At 45.3% G+C, this 19423-nt stretch overlaps 1 protein-coding gene across 5 annotated transcripts in view; it reads right to left on the bottom strand.

Moving 5' to 3' along the window:
* LOC140208330 (NACHT, LRR and PYD domains-containing protein 3-like) overlaps positions 1-19423 on the bottom strand; it is a 40366-nt gene that overhangs the window by 16634 nt on the left and 4309 nt on the right. For 3 of the 5 annotated variants that reach the window (XR_011888738.1, XR_011888737.1, XM_072276924.1), the window contains exons 1-4: positions 15757-15877; positions 10861-11025; positions 3054-3144; positions 1089-1255 (exon numbers count right to left, since the gene is read on the bottom strand). Coding sequence is in view for 3 of the 5 variants with exons in the window: in XM_072276924.1 (XP_072133025.1) it covers positions 1089-1255; positions 3054-3144; positions 10861-10947 (345 nt within the window). In the remaining 2 variants the exon portion in view is untranslated. Of the gene's footprint in view, positions 1-1088; positions 1256-3053; positions 3145-10860; positions 11026-15756; positions 15878-19423 lie in introns of those variants that run through there. The other 2 variants (XM_072276925.1, XM_072276926.1) reach the window with 2 other exon arrangements.

Below are 19423 nucleotides of genomic sequence, written 5' to 3' on the forward strand. Positions count from 1 at the left end.
GGATGTCTCTTGTCGGTGTGCAGATCAATGCAACTAGGCATATAATAGGTCAGTGTGGACCTGATGGGCCGAAGAGCCTGTTGCTGTACTGTAGAGTTCGATGACTATGGCTAAGTCAAACTATGACAGAGTCACTGTTGATTTTCCCAGGGGGAATCTCTGGTGACCGCAGCAGGTTCACAATTAACTGCCCGGCTCCATGATGAGTCCAGTGTCAGCCTACAGCTGGGAACTAGCAGTGAGGAGCAGACAGTAATTACAGGACTTTTGTGCATGTCAGAGAGACCAAAGTCAAATGGTAGTAATACAGAGAGGGAAGGTTGGATTGAAATTGTCAGCTGTCGCATGTGGAATGTTAGCGTTGGGGATAATATGTGGCTCTTCACTAAAATTCAGTCTGGTGAGCAATAGGTGAATGTGTCCCAGTAACAGGAGGACCATTGGAAAGACATTTCTTGGTAATTCTGTGTTATCTGCAGATGCTTGGACGATTTTCAGTGATATTATTTTGCAGTTCCTAGTGCTAACAGGAACTGTGGTAATTACAAACTCAACATGGAACAGTGACAAGGAACAGAAGGTAACTGAACCATGAGGATTGTTGGAATATTTGATCAAATGAAAGAGGGTCAGTAGTTGAAAAGAGAGACGATATTCAGTCCTGCCTGTTCAATTGATGATGGAGTTGAAGGTAGACTCGAGAAATGAGCTGAGAAATAAGTTAATATATATTTGATTTGTGGGAAACCCGGGAGTAATCAAGAGAGTCTGCTGAATGGCCATTAAGGTCGAGCATTGGGAACATGATGTGATGTCAGTGGTTCTCTGTCCACTTGCAATGCCCATCAAGTGTCACATCACTAAATTCACCTATCAATCATTGTCTGTATCCTAACCTGTCTAAAAATGAATGTGTTCAGTAATATTAACAGAGGCCTGGGTTGGTTTCTGCAAACAAAAACTCTGTTCTTGATGTTGACCACAAGCATTGCAGGACTTTCATAGCCCAGAGGTAACATTACACTGGTTCTGTCAGTCTGTGATTGATTCAGTAGAATCTACACTCAGTCTATGTTCCTACCACTTACGTGATACTCTGGCCCGGTGAAGTGATCCTCGCCCATTAACATGAAGCTGACTCCCTCCACACCCTCCTCAATCGCCTGCTCCAGTCGCTCCATGTAGAATCTCGTCAACTGGAACAGTTGGTGATCCTCACAATTTGACAGGAAGGCCGAGATTGCGGAATTCAGATCTGTTGTCAGTCACAGAACATAAAATATTTGAGTGTACGATGTGTATGCGGACACGATGCCAATTTAAACCAATCCCATCTTCAGGAACATGGTCAATATCCCTCCATTCCCGGCCTACTCATGAGTTCAAACCCCTCTCAGATGCTGCTGAGTATCTGTTTCCAGTCCCTCCCTCGGCAGCTCATTCCAGACACCGATTACTCTCTGTGGAAAACATGCATCCTAAATCCCCTTTAAACTTTACCCTCTAACCTTGAACCTATTCACTCCAGTGCTTGATATTTGCACCAAGTCATGGACTATCGAACTTTGCTTTGCCCCTCATAAATTTATGAATTCTCTGAGATAGCGGTCTCAGACTCCGACGCTCCAGAGAAAGGAATCCAAGCTTGATCGACCTCTCCCAGAAGCCAATATTCTGTAATCAGGGTGAAACTCACCTGCACCCTCGCCAGAGCCTCCACATCATTCTCATGATATGGCTACCAGATTTGTGCACAATACTGAGATTGTCTCTTAACCACAGTTCATCCAGTTACAGCACAACTTTAAAAATTACGTACTCACACATCAACTCATCGTTAGCACGCTGCCAATTGTGTTCCCACTTTCAGGGAGCTATGCCCATCCATCACAAGACCCATCCACTCATCAGCCTTCCTAACGGTCCCAGCATTCACTGTGCACATCGCTAGCAAACTTGATCTCCCAAGGTGCAACTCCTCACATTTGCCCGAATTAACTGTACTCGGTGACTTTCTGTTCATATTTCTCATTGGATGCTGAACATTTTGACAACAGTCCCAAATTTACACAACTCCGCCGAGTTGGTTAATCGACGAATCAATCCACCTACGTGATTCTTTCTATTTAATCATTTTGAGTAATACATAGCTTATTATTAAGTTATTTACATCACACATGACACATAGCGAGCCAGTAGCCTTGCGGAGATTACTGGTCACAGACCTTCACCCAGAAGAATGCTCCTCCATTCCTGCTCTATTTGATGTGGCCAAGACAACACTGAAATCAATGTACAAAGTCTCCGCTGAAGATTCCTCAAACCGAAACGTCGATTGTTCCTTTCCCTCGATAGGTGCTGCCTGACCTGTGAGCTCCTCCACCATTTTGTGTGTTGCCTTCCCTACTTACCCTCTTGTTTTACTTTAATCCTATTCACCAAGGACATTCAATGCCTCCGTAGCCCACTCAGATTCCCTGTTTAAAATTTCTCTGTCACTGTCTCCCGCACCCAGCCCGTTCTCCCACAATATAACGCTCCTTAACTCGGCCACAGAAAACACACCGAGAACTCCCCTCAGCTCCATTGAGCAACAACCCGGAAATCCGGGGAGAATTCACCACTGCCCTTCCAAACAGAAAACAGCATCTGTTTCTCACTGTCTGTTGAAGGCATTTCCCACATCAGGATGTACCAAATACTGACAGAAATTCTGTCTGTTCCCTGGACGGTTACATTGCCCGCTGCTGTATTCCTGTCTGAGTTTCACCCATACCCACCTTATTCAGGAGCTCCTTCCCCTTTCACTCAGGTGAAGATCTGCACGGTGAGCGGAGTGATTCGACCATTCTCGTTGTAGGTCCCTGCACTGGACCTGCTGCATTGTTCCAGTGCTCAAGGTCGCTTTACCGGTAGGGTCAATGACCCCGTTTAATGGCACGTTTTGCTGTGCCCCTTTAGCGCCCAAGTTTATTCCTCTGAACTATTGATGATTTGACTACACGTGTACAATGATGACAGAGTTTTAATGACAGAGAGCCCAGTGAATATACCTGTGTCCATTCTGACTCTGACTGAGTTGGTTGATTGTCGGCTGCTTGTCCGCCGTCTGGGTGGAAGAAAGCACCACCTGCTGGCGATGATCTGAATTACACAAATAAAAGAGTGAGTCAGTCAAGCCTGGTTTATACTCTGCGTCAACGCGTCGCCGTAAGCTCTGCGTCACCGCAAACCCTACGCAAATTTGATAAGGACCCCCACGCGACAGCTTGCATTGCTGCGACGCGCACCTCTCACAAAATTCAATCGCGCGTCGCGGCAACGCAGAACGCAACAACTGTGATCGGTCCGCTTCATTGTATCGCATGTCATTCTACGCTGCAATAGCTTCCCATTGGGCGACTGAAGGGCAGGGAAGGAACTCTGGTTGTAATGCTTTCCATAAAGCCTTACAGACCTCCGAAATTGGACAGGTTGCTCTCTGGGAAGGATGTGATCGGTCGGTGGGAAGCCTTCAAAGAAGAAATTTTGAGAGTGCAGAGTTTGTATGTTCCTGTCAGGATTAAAGGCAAATTGAATAGGAATAAGGAACCTTGGTTCTCAAGGGATATTACAACTCTGATAAAGAAGAAGAGGGAGTTGTATGAAATGTATAGGAAGCAGGGAGTAAATAAGGTGCTTGAGGAGTATAAGAAGTGCAAGAAAATACTTAAGAAGGAAACCAGGAGGGCTAAAAGAAGGCATGAGGTTGCCTTGGCAGTCAAAGTGAAGGATAATCCAAAGAGCTTTTACAGGGTATATTAAGAGCAAAAGGATTGTAAGGTATAAAATTGGTCTTCTTGAAGATCAGAGTGGTCGGCTATGTGCGGAACCAAAGGAAATGGGAAAGATCTTAAATAGATTTTTCTGCATCTGTATTTACTAAGGAAACTGGCATGAAGTCTATGGAATTAAGGGAAACAAGTAGTGAGATCATGGAAACTGTACAGATCGAAAAGGAGGAGGTCCTTGCTGTCTTGAGGAAAATTAAAGTAGATAAATCTCTGGGACCTGACAGGGTGTTTCCTCGGACCTTGAAGGAGACTAGTGTTGAAATTGCAGGGGCCCTGGCAGAAATATTTAAAATGTCAGTGTCTACAGTTGAGATGCCGGAGGATTGGAGAGTGGCTCAGGTTGTTCCGTTGTTTGAAAAAGGATCGAAAAGTAATCCGGGAAATTATAGTCCGGTAAATTTAACGTTGGTAGTAGATAAGTTATTGGAGGGAGTATTAAGAGACAGAATCTACAAGCTTTTGGATAGACAGGGGCTTATTAGGGAGAGTCAACATGGCTTTGTGCATGTTAGGTCATGTTCGACCAATCTATTGGAGTTTTTCGAGGAGGTTACCAGGAAAGTGGATGAAGGGAAGACAGTGGATCTTGTCTACATGGACTTCAGTAAGGCCTTTGACAAGGTCTCGCATGGGAGGTTAGTTAGGAAAATTCAGTTGCTAGGTATACATGGAGAGTTGGTAAATTGGATTAGACATTGGCTCGATGGAAGAAGACAGAGAGTGGTGGTAGAGAATTGCTTCTCTGAGTGGAGGCCTGTGACTAGTGGTGTGCCACAGGGATCAGTGCTGAGTCCATTGTTATTTGTCATCTATATCAATGATCTTGGATGATAATGTGGTAAATTGGATCAGCAAGTTTGCTGATGATACAAAGATTGGAGGTGTAGTAGACAGTGAGGAAGGTTTTCAGAGCCTGCAGAGGGACTTGGACCAGCTGAAAAAATGGGCTGAAAAATGGCAGATGGAGTTTAATACAGACAAGTGTGAGGTATTGCACGTTGGAAGGACAAACCAAGGTAGAACATACAGGGTTAATGGTAAGGCACTGAGGAGTGCAGTGGAACAGAGGGATCTGGGAATACAGATACAAAATTCCCTAAACGTGACATCACAGGTTGATAGGGTCATAAAGAGAGCTTTTGGTACATTGGCCTTTATTAATCATTATTAATCAAAGTACTGAGTATAAGAGCTGGAATGTTATGATGAGGTTGTATAAGGCATTGGTGAGGCCGAATCTGAAGTATTGTGTTCCATTTTGGTCACCTAATTACAGGAAGGATAGTAATAAGGTTGAAAGAGTGCAGAGAAGGTTTACAAGGATGTTGCCGTGACTTGAGAAACTCAGTTACAGAGAAAGGTTGAATAGGTTAGGACTTTATTCCCTGGAGCGTAGAAGAATGAGGGGAGATTTGATAGAGGTACATAAAATTATGATGGGTATAGATAGAGTGAATGCAAGCAGGCTTTTTCCACTGAGGCAAGGGGAGAAAGAAACCAGAGGACATGGGTTAAGGGTGGGGGGTGATAGTTTAAAGGGAACATTAGAGGGGGCTTCTTCACACAGAGAGTGGTGGGAGTATGGAATGAGCTGCCAGACGAGGTGGTAAATGTGGGTTCTTTTTTTAACATTTAAGAATAAATTGGACAGATACATGGATGGGAGGTGTATGGAGGGATATGGTCCGTGTGCGGGTCAGTGGGACTAGGCAGAAAATGGTTTGGCACAGCCAAGAAGGGCCAAAAGGCCTGTTTCTGTGCTGTAGTTTCTATGGTGCTATGGTTCTAAATTATGGAGGACACATTTCGCACGAAAAAAGACGCTCGCGTCTTGTTTACCCTGACACTACCATGACCATGAAGCCTTGTGTGGGCGGATGAGTGCACATGCGTGACGTGCGGGAATTGCCGAGCTGCACAGATACACCAACGCACAAGTATAAATGCTCAAAATGCGCGTAGACCACTTGCGTAGGTTACAGCGTCCAGTTAATGCAGAAGTATAAACCATGCTTTACTCTGCCCTTCAAATTTAAAACACTTCTGTAAGATTGCTGCTCAGTCTCCTACTTTCCAGGGAGTAAAAACAGAGTGGTCATCCTCTCCCCAGAACTGAGGCCTTCTGGCCCTGACAACAGACTCGCAAATCGTCTCTGCACTCTTTCCACTTTACCCAAGCCTTTTGAAACATATAGCGGCAAGAACTATACTTTGTACCACAAACACAGTCTCACCAACGACTGATACAACGGTCCCATAGTGGTTAACACATGTCTTTACAGTTTGAATGACCCAGTTGCAATTCCCACCGCTGCCTGTAAGAGTTTGCAGGTTCTCACTGTGATCACATGGGTTTCCTCCAGATGATCTCGGGGGACCTAATGGGCAGCGCGGCTCACTGTATCTCAATAAAAAAATAAATAAAATAATTTCCCAAATCCAGCACTCAGTACCCTGACTGTTGAAGGACGACGTGGTAAACACATCTTCACTACCCCATGTTGCCGTATTGAGCGAACAGTGCACCCATACTCCACAATGCCCCCGTTCTGCGACAATCTCAGACCAATATTCAATGCAATATTCAAAATGAAACTGCAGAGCACCAGGAAAACCAAGGTAAAGTAAGGTTTGATGTTGATAGCATCCCTCAAGAATATGCAGTGAAGCTGGTAGAGAGAAGCCAGAAGAGCATTGCAAACAAAAAGAAGACCAGGAAAGCTAAATGGATTTCTGCGAAAGCTGAGCAGCGAAGAGAAGTGAAGGACATTGGAACAAATACCTCCAAATGAACACAACGTTCAAGAAGACAAAGGAGAGATAAGAAAACTTACTTAACAGACTGATGCAAAGAAGATGAAGAAACCAAAGAACTGGAAAAACAAGAGATCTATTCAAGAAGATTAGAGAAATCAAAGGAACATTTCATGCAAAAATAAGTATAGTAAAAGGCAAAGAAGGGGAGGCCCTTACAGAACCAGAAAATGTCAAAAAGAAATGGCAGGAATACACAGAAGAATTGTACAGAAAATATCCCAACAGCGAAGACACCAGCAATGACTCCCTCGACAATCTAGAGCCAGACATTCTGGAAAGTGAAGTCAAATGGGTGATAGAAAACATTGCCAATAAAAAGGCAACAAACATCACAGTTGCTGGTGAACGCAGCAGGCCAGTCAGCATCTCTAGGAAGAGGTACAGCCGAGACCCTTCGTCAGGACCAGCAACTTTGATGTCTGTTGCTTGAATTTCCAGCATCTGCAGAATTCCTCGTATTTACGCCAATAAAAAGGCTGCAGGATGTGACAGGGGTCCAGTTGAATTGTTTAAAACTTTAAAAGATGTTGCTGTAAAAGTGTTGTATGCAATTTGCCAGCAGATCTGATAATCCTAACAATGGCCTTTAGACTGGAAAATAAAAGTTTATATCCCAATTCCCAAGAAGGTCAATGTAAAGGATTGTTCAAATTACCGAGCAATTTCACACGGTGGCAAGGTGACACTAAAGATCACGCAAGCAAGACTACAGCAACGTATGGAACGAGAACAACCAGATGTACAAGTTGGTTTTCGAAAAGGCAGAGGGACCAGAGACAAAATTGCTAACACATGCTGGATAATAGAGAAATCAGCAGAATTCCAGAAAAGTATTTATCTATGTTTTAATGATGAATCTAAAACCTACAACAGTGTGGACCATAATAAACTATGGCAAATCCTTAAAGAAATGAGGATACCTGGGCATCTGATCTGCCTTATGAGAAACTTGTACGGAGATCAAGAAGCAACAGAACTGACCACGGAACAACAAACTGGTTCAAGATTGGGAAAGGAGTATGACAAGGCTGCATTCTGTCACCCTACTTATTTAATCTATATGCTGAACACATCATGAGGAATGTTGGTCTAGAGGACTCAAAATGTTGGAATCAAAATTACCAGACAAAAGATAAACAACTTCAGATATGCAGGTGATACTGTTCTAATGGCTGAAAGTGAGGAGGATCTGAGGAAGCTTCGAATGAAAGTGAAAGAAGAAAGCTGGCTCCTTGCTCAATATTAAGAAAACCAGGCAGTCCTATTAACTCCGTCGTATTAAGTGGAAAGGAAGTGGAAGCAGTGATGGATTTTGTCTTCCTCAGCTCAACAGTTTCTATACATGGTAAATGCAGCTAGAAAATTAATCGGTGCTTACTCCTGGGGAGGGCAGCGATGGGAATTTAGAAAAAATACTGAAACGCAGACACATAACATTGTCTCCGAAGTCCGTAGAGTCAAGTCTATGGTATTTCTAGTTGTGATGTGTGGCTGTGAGAGCTGGACTGAACACAAAAGAATCGACGCCTTTCAACTTGGATGCTGGAGAAAAGTGTGAAGAGTTCGTTGGACAGCCAGAAGATCCAACAAGTCAATACTTGAAGAAACACTGCCAGACTGCTCACTAGGAGGCTTGAGAAGATGAAATATTTTGGCCACATCATGAGAAGACAGGATTCCTTGGAGAAGACTCTCATGTTAGGCAAAACAAGAAGGAGAGGATGACAGACACTACGATGGATAGATAATATTACTCAGACAATGGCTATGCCCTCGAGGGATCTTACCGAGGCAGTTTCCAACAAGAAGACTCGGTGTGCAGTAACGCTGTTGTATTTGGCTGTAGTCATGGGTTTTCATGTATGTTTTGAATGACGATTAAAGGAACATAAGTTGGACAATGATTGTATCATAAGCAAAATACAGAATAAATACAAATGTTTTCAGTCAATAACAGACTTGTAAATGTTGCATTTTGTCCCTCAGATAAATTGCTGATGCAGACAGGGAGCAACCATACTCCAAACATCTGTCCCCACAGCGCCCACTGGGACAGTCGTGTTGTGAGTGTTACTGGGACAGGCTGCTGGCCCAAGGTGGGTCTGTTTACTCCGCTGTTTAAACCCAGCCAGCTCAAACAAAAGGCAGCCACTGAGTCCCTGCAGCCCGTTGTGTCATAGAGAAAGATCGTGACTTGCTCTCAATATCCCCCCCCCCCCCACCCCCTGCACACTGCACTTGCTGGTCAACACTTTACCGGTGTCCGCTACAAATGTATTGAAGCCTTCGTCCTCGCCACTTCAGAGGAGATAAACCCCCTGTTCTCCCTCTTCAATCCGTCGCCCTTGCAGCTCCTCTAACTCCATGGCGAGGAAGAGCGGCATTGAAGCAACAAGCTTGTTGGATATTTCCCAAGAGTCAGTTTAGGAAACAAGTGGCGGGGTCTCGAGAGGGAACTCCTTAATGACAAACCCCATATTCCCATTGGTTGGTATGCTAAATTGGCATTTGCTGTCACCAATGAGAGACAAGTAAATCTCACGTCACTTCACGGGAGATACCGGGCACGCGCAGCGTCAGCACGGGAGCGCGAGGGTGACGGCGCTCCGCCAGAGGGCGCGCGTGGGCAGTGGGAGGGGTGGTGAGCTGGAGCGCGCGGAAGATGGGGAGACTGTCGAGTCAGTAACAGAGACCGCGGGAGCCTGGCCCTCGGTCCCGTACCGTGCTGGCCAGCTCACCGAATGAGTCATGGTCGATCCGCAACCCGCTGCGGTACAACACTAACTCATAAATATCCATGTATATACCTAATCAATGTAGTGTTTCTATTCAGTTCCACAATATAATTAATATGCAGAAGTTATATTGGCTTACACTAATTAAACTGTCAGAACTTTTCTAATCAACGCACCAAATGCATAAGTGGACCACTCGGCTTTCCGAAGGTGCTGCTGATCTGATTCAAACTTCCGTTACACATTCCCCCATGTTCATCTGGAAAACACTTCAACACCACTCTTTATAAAGAAACTGGGCTCTGAAATGGAATCAAAGGCTTTACTTTCACTGGTCTGTGAGCAGAAAGAGTTCCTGACTCCCGTGATTAATACTGGTAAAAAAAAAACAGGAGAGTGAGAAGGGGAGTCGGGGGAGGGGGAGGGGAAACTGATGCTGCTTTTCATTACATGATGCCCTATCCACAGCTAATCCTTCCGCAGTCTCTCTGAACATTGCATCTTCCTTAATATCAACGGCTTCATCATCTGACTCAACAGGCTGCTTCCCATCCCTCAACGACTGAGTTTAAACCGACTCCGGCAGCTGTAGCAGTCCTGGCTGCGTGGACATTCGTTCATCTCAAGTCAGATGTAACCTGTGCCTTTGCTACAGGGTCAGATGGGAACATTGCAAAACCTACTTCTGCTTGAGCACGGATTCTGACAATTTTTTGGTAAAAAAAAATAGTTTATGACGCCAGGGTATGTAAGTATTATTTATTGGTTGGCTGTTGCTAGTTAGGACTGAATGAAATGTGGTGCTGGGACATTTGGCTTCAAGAGGGTTTGCTCTTAGCAGAGGCTTGCACGACGATATACTTGAGGGCAAGTATATCATTGCAGCTTGCAATAGACGGGGGAATTAATGACATGTTGCTGCAGTTCATGGTACGACACCCCGAGCTACCTGCCAGCCTAGTCATCATATGGGAGCTGAAACATGGGAGGATGAACCCTGGGCGCCCTCTCAAGACTATGGTCAACACGGTCCTAGAAGACAGCGGCACGGCTAATGTAGGTGAACTGAACACACTGATGAGGCAGACGGAGCAGTGGGGAGTCCGTCATCGTGCCTGACGCCGGCCCCCTAGGCCTGAGTCGATGTAGTAGTAGTCACGGTAATTCCACATTTCTGTTATCACTACAGCAGGAAACAACTGCGGCGTCTAATAGAGGGAAGAAATTCTAAACGCATTTCACAGACAAAGCAAGGAAAAATCGGAAGTGACAAGTTTGAAATGAGCAAACAATATGAGGGAATGTGCGTGGCTTCACAGAGCTGATGCCGACAGCATATTAGCAGATCTGGAATGATTGCAACTGACATAACTGGCACATCTAGGTTTATTTAGTCTCATTCCAGCTATTTCCTATTTTCCTTGGTACAGAAGTGCAATGTCTAAAGGACCAATGTTAGAGTAAATGAGACTCACCAAACTTTCTCCTGGCTGAATTAATGGAAACTTCGAGTCAGAAGGGTTCTCTCCAGTTGATGCTCTCAGTCCTCGGGCTGGTTCCATTCTTGCTGTTCCCTCATCTTCAGTTGTGGTTCGCTTCCAGTCGTGGGCTTTTCTTCCAATAAACCTCTCACCGCAGGTCTAAATTTAACCAGACAGATAATGAAATATGTTACTAACACAAACAAGAACAAAGCATTAACCTGAAATTTAAATCTTAATACAGATATGATCTGAGTGAAGAAATCTGGAACTGTCCCTCACACTTTACATAACCTGTCTTGGATACAAAAGAACAGACAGAAAATTCTGGAGGAACCCATCAGGCCAGGCAACATGTGCACGTTGACTCTACTCTCTTCCATTAATGCTGCCTGGTCTGCTGAGTTCTTCCAGCATTTTGTGTGTGTTGCTTGAATTTCCAGCATCTGAAGATCTTCTCTTGTTTGTGATGGGATACAAAGAAGTCATCGTTCAGTCATGTTATAAGATACAAGTTATAATACATAGGAGTAGAATTAGGTGATTCGGTCATTCCAGTCTGCTCCATAATCAATCACGGAGGATGTTTTTTTTTCCAACACCATATTCTTGCTTCCCTGCTATAACACTCGACCTATTTAGCAATCCAGAACATGAATATACCGAACGATAGCCTCCACCACCCTCTGTGGCATCAAATTCTACAGATGAACCAACCTTTGGCTGAAGTAATTGCTCTCGTCTCAGTTTTAAAGTGAAGTCTGTTTATTCTGAGGCAGCACTCTCAGATCCCAGACTCTCCGTCTAATCAAGACACCCTCTCCATTCCCAGTGCATCCAGACTTGCTGTTATTCAGTTGGTGTAAATAATCACCCCCGCCCTAACTTCCACCCCCCACCACCACCAAACCCCAACCACCATCCCTCTGAACTCCACTGAACACAGGCCCAGGTCCATCAAATGCTCCACATGCATAATGCTTATTCCTCAGATTATTCTTGTGAACCTTGTTATCAACAGCTGTACTGAATACATTTCCGGGGAAAACAGGACAATTGGTACCAGGATAATGTACTGGGAAAAGCTGTGCCTTCTTTACTCTTCTGTCAACTCTCACAAAATGTTCCAGGATGAATGTAACACAGATAAACTGGAATCACTAGAAATGCTCAGCAGGTAAGGAACAGCTGTGGGGAGAGGAAAAAAGTTAGCAATTCGGTTTCTTAACCTTTCATCAGAATGGATTCAAACATCATCCAGTTTTTAGTGGAAAATCTTGGGTTGTTCTCCATGGAGTGGTAGGAACTGAGGGAAGATCGGATGGAGGTTTATAAGATTATGAAAGACATAGATAGAGTAGACGGGGAGTATTGTTTCACTGGTTAGAAATGTCTAATACCAGAGGACATGCAATGAAGGTGTGAGGGAGTAGTTGCAAAGGAAATGTTAGGGTAAGTTTTTCTACTCAGAGAGGTGTGGATGCCTGGAATGCATTGTCTGTTATGGTGGTGGAAGCCAACACATTGGAAGCTATTAAGAGATGTTTAGGTAGGCACATGGGTGTGAGGAAGATTGAGAGGATATGGACATTGTGTACGTAGGCGTCATTATTTTTTTTTGGGGGGGGGTTGATTTACTTTTTATCTGGTTTGGCACACCATTGTGGCCGATGTGCCTGTTCCTGTGATGTACTGTTCCATGTTCTGTTCTATCTTCAGCATCTTGAGTTTCCCTTTGACTCCCACTGGCAGATAGACAGGTGACAGTGAGGGGGAATTTCCAAAAGTGAATTGAATTCTGAAACCCCGGTCTATTTCTACTGGGGCAAACACAAAATAGCGTATTAATCACAGCCTCTCCCTGCGAGGGATGGAATGGGAACTCATTCTCTGCTTTGCTTCAGAACTTCAGAACCTCAGAACCAAACATCTGAGCACAGAACAGAAATACTCGCTCAACATCTCATAAACCCGGACAACCTGATCCCCTGATTCATTTTATCTGGGTGAAAACGTGTGGTATTCCAGGATCCAACCTCAGAGGGTCACAGCCCACACCCAGAGCCTCACACATCTTTTCCACATATCACATTGGGTGTTTCCACATCTCACACTGACAGACTCACGCTACCAATATCCAGCCCCTGGAGACGTCTGCTTCACTGTGGAAGGAGGAACATCCAGCCACATCTGTAAAAGCACCAACGTAGACCGAAGCCCAAACACTGCCAGTTCCATATTCCTGGAGCCCCCATCCCAAGATTGTATCTCAAGCACCAACTCTCCCAGGGCTCTTTGCTGCCGGTAATATGCGGCAGTGTCTCAGCTAATCCCAGTTCAATCTTCTTGCTGCGTGGGATCTCGCCCAGTACAGCTGGCTGCCATGTTTCCTGCAGTGTAGCAGGAACAAAATGTAAAATTATAAAGTAGAAAATGCTGGGAACTCAGTTCATCAGACTACATCTCTGAAAGGACAAATGGTGGAAGACCCAGTTTCAGAACTGAGACTGTTCGAGATGCTGCCTATCTGCTGAGCGTTTCCAGTATTTTCTCCTCCTTACTTTGAATTTCCTGCAACTGTAGTATTCTCTCCCTCCTCGTTTTAATGCACAGATAGTAACTGATTGTAAAATATCAACAACACCCTAAACAGTAAATGCCACCCCACCCCAAACCATTTGTTAGTTCTCAGTTCATTCTGACCCTGGTGTAATACATCCCATACCGTCAATGCTCACAGCATCCTTTCCTCCCACTGTCATTCTGTCACATTTGCTCCTGAGGCCGCTGAGAAGCGGTGACCACAGAGCGATAAAAAGTACAACACTTGCTGCAGCTCTGACGGGCCGTTACCCTGGAAACGGAGGAAGTGGCTCACCGAAAATAACCGAAAAAGGAAATAACAAACTCAACATCAGATGCTGTGAGTTTCATTATTACAAAGATTTACACTGCAGCCATTTTGTAACGGGGAAACTAAAATTGAAATGGCTGCTTTTACCCTGCCACCTGCTGTGTTCAATTAAACCTCTGGTAGCTCCAGCTATCAAAAACCCAATCCTGGAAAAGATGCAAAACAAATCTTCGCAATGAAGACAAAATTTAGAAGAGAGTTTGCTGAAATATATCATTGTGGCATTGGGACACAGGCTGGACAGAGATTGAACAAAATGGTTGATAGATATCGTTGATGTGGTGGGATACAGACTGGACAGAGATTGAACAAAATGGTTGATATATATCATTGATGTGGTGGGATACAGACTGGACAGAGATTGAACAGTGGGTTGATATATATCATTCAGTTGGTGGGATTCAGACTGGATAGAGGTTGAACCAGATGGGCAGGGAATGAGCAGATGGAACCCGGTGGGAGAAGGAATCAAGTGCACTCTCCGATGGTCGTCCAGTAATACACTGACACTGAAATAATAGTACACACTACTAGATAACAGATTCCAATATAACAAAGCCAGAACAAACAATAGCCCTGGAGGAACGTCGTTTTCTTTTTACTGTGTACTGTCCCAGCAGCTTATGGTCGAAATGACAATAAACTTGACTTGACTAAGAAGTTCGGTATTTGTCGTTTCCCACCCTACACGCTTCATCAGTGCTCCGGAGAAAGTATCCCATCCCGATACCGCACAGCTTAATACAACTACTGTCTACCGCTCTTCCTTTAACTGAATGAAGTAGCGGAGAACTGTGGACACAGCTGAGCACATCATAGAAACCAACCTCCCCTCCATGGACTCAGTCTACACTTCCCGCTGCCTCAGTAAAGCAGCCAACATAATGAAAGATCCCCACAACCTGAACATTCTCACTTCTCACCCTCCCACTGGGGCGAAGATAAAATAAAACAGAAACATACCACCGGGCTCAGGGACGGTGTCCATTCGGCTGTGATAAGCGAACTGAATGTTCCCCAGCGGGATGAGATGGAGCTCACAGTCTAAATCGATCTGACCTTGCACCACATATCTACCTGCACTGCACTTCCTCTGTAACCGTAATGAGTTGTTACACTCAGGTATTGTTATCTTAATGTACTGCTGTAATGTATTGATCTGTGTGGATGATACCGAAGACACGATTTTCACTGTACCTCTGTACATGTAAAACAAAATAAAGATTCCCCATTTTAATCGTGTGGAAATATTAGACGGCCTGGGTTGCTCCTTTGGAAATTCTGGAGGGAGTGTACACAATTCCGAGAAACCCAGATAAATGAAACAACACTTAATTCCGGCATTAATAGGCTCATATATCGGGAAACACTGGCTGCATTTCGGCAAGTCGTTGCAATGGAAACAAGATGGAAATAAACTTCCCAGTACCCCGAGAGGACGTTAGAGATCTGGATCTCACTGTCCTACGTTAGAGATCTGGATCTCACTGTCCTGTCTGAACGGGGGATAAATGAAACTACTCATACACGTGGATCAGTGTCCCGAGGGTGTGATTACTCTGTTGAACCCTCGCGTCTGCAAGAGCACACCAGGCCGAACGGCCTATTCCAGTGTGCTGGACATATGTAAAACAGTTATCGACCCCAGGCATCGATCCAGGTGAAGTTTGGATCCGAGACCGGGCCGGGTGATGGAGGTAAAGGTCCCCAGCTACATCTTAATGGATTTGTTCAGTCTCGGCTTCACCACCTCATCCCGCTCCTGGGACCAGAACAACCGGGGCTGAGCGGCGGCTCATCTCAGGCGGTTCGGTGTGACGGTCCCATAAGCCGGACCGACCCCGGCAGGTTCTGTCCAGGAAGTGGGACGAGGCCGCCAGTTCGAGGAAGTTAACGGGACGCTCTGCCCAACATCAGCACCCCCCCCACCCCACCCCACCCCACCCCACCCCACCGGGATCGACATCAGTACTCACCGATGGGAAATTGTCGGTCGCGTTCACACCTAGTGACCGGCCTCAACACTGACCGATGAGAACTTGATCAATTTGTCCCGCAGACAGCGATCGGTTCACCGGCTCCCAGCCGACCATCCGCTTCAACAGAGAACGGATAGAAAAGCACCGCCCATCCGGGGACTTTGAGAGCGGGGGCGGAGCCTCGGCAGCGGGGGGCTGAGGCGGGGGCGGGGCCTCGATAATAAAACCCCGCAGATGCTGCAGATCTGCGCTTGAAATGGGAGCGAGAAACGGGATCACGTGACGGGTGGAGGGTCTCCCATCTGAACCGGTGACTCTGCTCCTCGCCCCTCACACGCTCCCTGACCCACAGCTGCGTTTTACACGTTATTTTATTTTTTACACCAGCTACATTTTAAAATTTTCCCTCTTTGTCTTCCCCGTCCCCATCGCCCCACCTCCCGGTTCTCCGAGTTACGGTTTCGATTCCCATCCCGGTCCGATACACAATTCCCACCCGAACAGGAGTTGTGCAGGTTTCGTGGAAATCACTTCTATGCTTATAAGCACTAATTTCTATTCACATTCCTCCGGAGCCTCGCTGGACAGGAACACTGAAATATCAAGTGAGAAACAGTAGGAGGTGGCCGTTCAGCCCCTCAAACCATCAACAAGATGTCGGTTGTTCTCCCATCTCAGCCAAGAGTTTTTGTCCGATCCACAGTTCCTCGATCCCTTCAGTCTCCACACATCTGCCGGCCTCTGTTTTATGTGAAGACGATCACTGAGACTTCATCGTCCTCCAATGCTCATTCTGCTGAATCTCTAAAACAAACACTCTCTAACTTCTTCGATAACCCTCTATGGATTTAAATTCCATTTCTGCAGCCCCATGTTGGCCCAAACACTTACTTCGCACCCCTGTCACTAGTTCCACCTTCCCACCTCCCTCCTCACCTGGATCCACCTCTCACTCCTCAGGTCTTGCCCCATCTCCACCCCTCACCTCTTTTCTCTGACTATTTCCCGTCCACTCTCAGCCCAAAATATTGAAAATTGATTTCCCTCCACAGATGCTGCCCGACCCATTGAGTTCCTCTGGCGGTTTGTTCTTTGGTCTGCATAATCCATGTTAGTATGGGGAGCATATTCCAGATATAATCTCAACAAAGCCCACATAATTATTATGGTAATTACTCTGGACAACAAAGGTTTTGCTTCCTCAACTTTCAGGTGTATCTTCTGAATTTTGGGCTACTGATCATGAAAACCACCTTGAAATTTCCCAATCACGCTCCATTTTTTGAAATCACTAATGTTTATTATTTCAATTCATAATTTAAGTCAATTAAAATGTTGCCCACAATGTAAGTTGGCAAGTTTCCTATCTTGTCCAGGTGTGCTTAGGCAGCGCGGCTGCTGCATGGCAGGACAGGTTTTTGTAAATATTATTGGGTTCAGGACTGTAAGGATGGAATGTTCTATCATCAGGTACAAAAATTTCTATAAAGGATTTTGATATTTGAGACAGATATTTCCCAGAATAACTGGTGCCAAGATTAAGGAAGGCATTTTTGTTTGTCCAGCAATCAAACAGGTCAAAATGACAGGCAACTTGAAGAATTTCTAGTGGGACCGGAGAAAATCACATGGAAGGCATTCAAGAAAGTTGTTGAATTTTGTTCTCGGCATCTACAGAGCACCAACCTACATGCAGCTGGTTGAAATCATACCTCAAACATATAAAACCATGAAATGCAACATGTCACTAAAGATTCATTTTCTGCATTCCCGTTTAGACTTCTTCCCTGTAAATCTCGCTGCTGTTAGTGATGAGCTGGTGAAAGGTATCACCAGGAGATAGCGGTCATGGAGAGAAGACACCGGGGCAACTGGAATTCATCAATGCTGGCGAATTATTGTTGCACACTAAAGCGAGCAGGCTCAGACACTGAGTACAAATGAAAATCATTAACAAAATAATTTTAACTTAGTTGAGCTATTGGAAAGCATCAGCACCATCATGCAATTAAACACATTATATTCAATAAAAGTTAATTTGTTGTTTCTCCAAGTTCCTACGTGATACAAGTAGTCTGAACTTATATTTGTGTTCATCTCCAAGCAGTCTCTCATCAGCAAAAAAATTCGGAGGAAGCAACACTTTTGAAAAAATAATGTTGTCCATACCTCACTTAAACACGAGAGGACCTGCAAATGCTGGAAATTCAAAGCAACGCACACAAAATGCTGCTGGAACTCAGCACATCAGGCAGTGTCTGTGGAAAAGTGTAAAGAGTCGACATTTTCGGCAAAGAGTCTTCTTCATTACTGAGGAGGGATGGACAAGATACCTGAATAAAACTTTGGAGGAGGAGAAAGAGGCGAGCTGGACGGTGACAGTGAAGTCAAGTGTAGAACAAGTTAACGGCTGGAGAAGGAAGAATCGGAGAGTGTCAACAGGAGAAAGGGAAGGAGGGGACTCAGGGGAAAGTAATAGGCTGGTGAGCAGAAATGAAAGTTCAGAGTGGAGCATAGAGAAGTGTGTGTGTGTGTGGGGGGGACTTGATTACTGGAAGGAGAATTCAATACTCATGCAATCGGGTTGGAGATTACCCAGATGGAATATAAGGTGTTGCCCCTTCACTCTGGGGGTGTTCTCATCCCGGCACGAAAGGAGACCATAAATCGAGACGTCAGAATGGGAATCAGAATTAAAGTGTTTGGCCACTGCGAAGTCCCCCTTCTTGCAGATGATACACAGACGCACAACAAAACGGTCTCCCAATTCACGGTGGGTCTCACCAGTGTAAATCATGCTCTATCGGGAGCACGGAGCACAATAGATGACCCCAGCAGATTCACAGGTGAAGCGTTGCCTCGTCTGGAAGGACTGTTTTGCGCTATGCATGAAGGTGAGGGAGGAGGTGTACGGGTAGGGTGTAGCACTAGGCCACTTATAGGGATAAGTGACTGGAGGGAAATTAGTGAGGAGGGATGATTGAACAAGGGAATTGAGGAGGGATGATCCCTGTTGAAAGTGGAGGGCGGGGTGGGAGCGAGGAAGGTAAAGATATGTTTAGTTGTAAGACCTTTTTGGATATGGTGCAAGTTGCAGAGGTTGAAGGGGAGGTAGATAAGGACAAGAGGAACTCTATTATTCTCTGCTTCCTGTCATTGATCCCAGTGTGAATCAACCTCGCTAGCTCCCCGTGAATCCCACGTGACCGAAACTTACAGATCAGCTGCCGCACGGGATCTTGTTCGAGGCTTTACCAAAGTCCATTTATACAAAATCACCGCTCAACTTCATCTATCTCCATATTTACCTCTTCAAACATCTCCAGAATACTTGACAGATATGATGTCCCTCTGGGTGGTGTAGTCTGTGATTTCCCCATACCCATTGTCCAACCACCCGAGGCTGCAGCTTCACTACAGACTGAGGAAATTCCAATTCCAGCTGTAGGATTGCCAGCCTGGATTGAAATCCGTACACTGCCAGTTCCATGTTCTGACAGAGTCCATCCTGATAGTATAACCCAGTCACAGACGCTTTGATGCCGGCGATTTGCCGTGGTGCTGCTGCCACTTTTGATTTATAAACTGAGCTGGAACTGGAACCTGAAGACCCTCTGCCGGGGCCGGGGCTCAGGCTGGTGAACCAGGCTGGAGCTTGAGAGAG

Source organism: Mobula birostris, chromosome 13 (genome assembly GCF_030028105.1).
Source record: "Mobula birostris isolate sMobBir1 chromosome 13, sMobBir1.hap1, whole genome shotgun sequence".
Lineage (NCBI taxonomy): Eukaryota > Metazoa > Chordata > Chondrichthyes > Myliobatiformes > Myliobatidae > Mobula > Mobula birostris.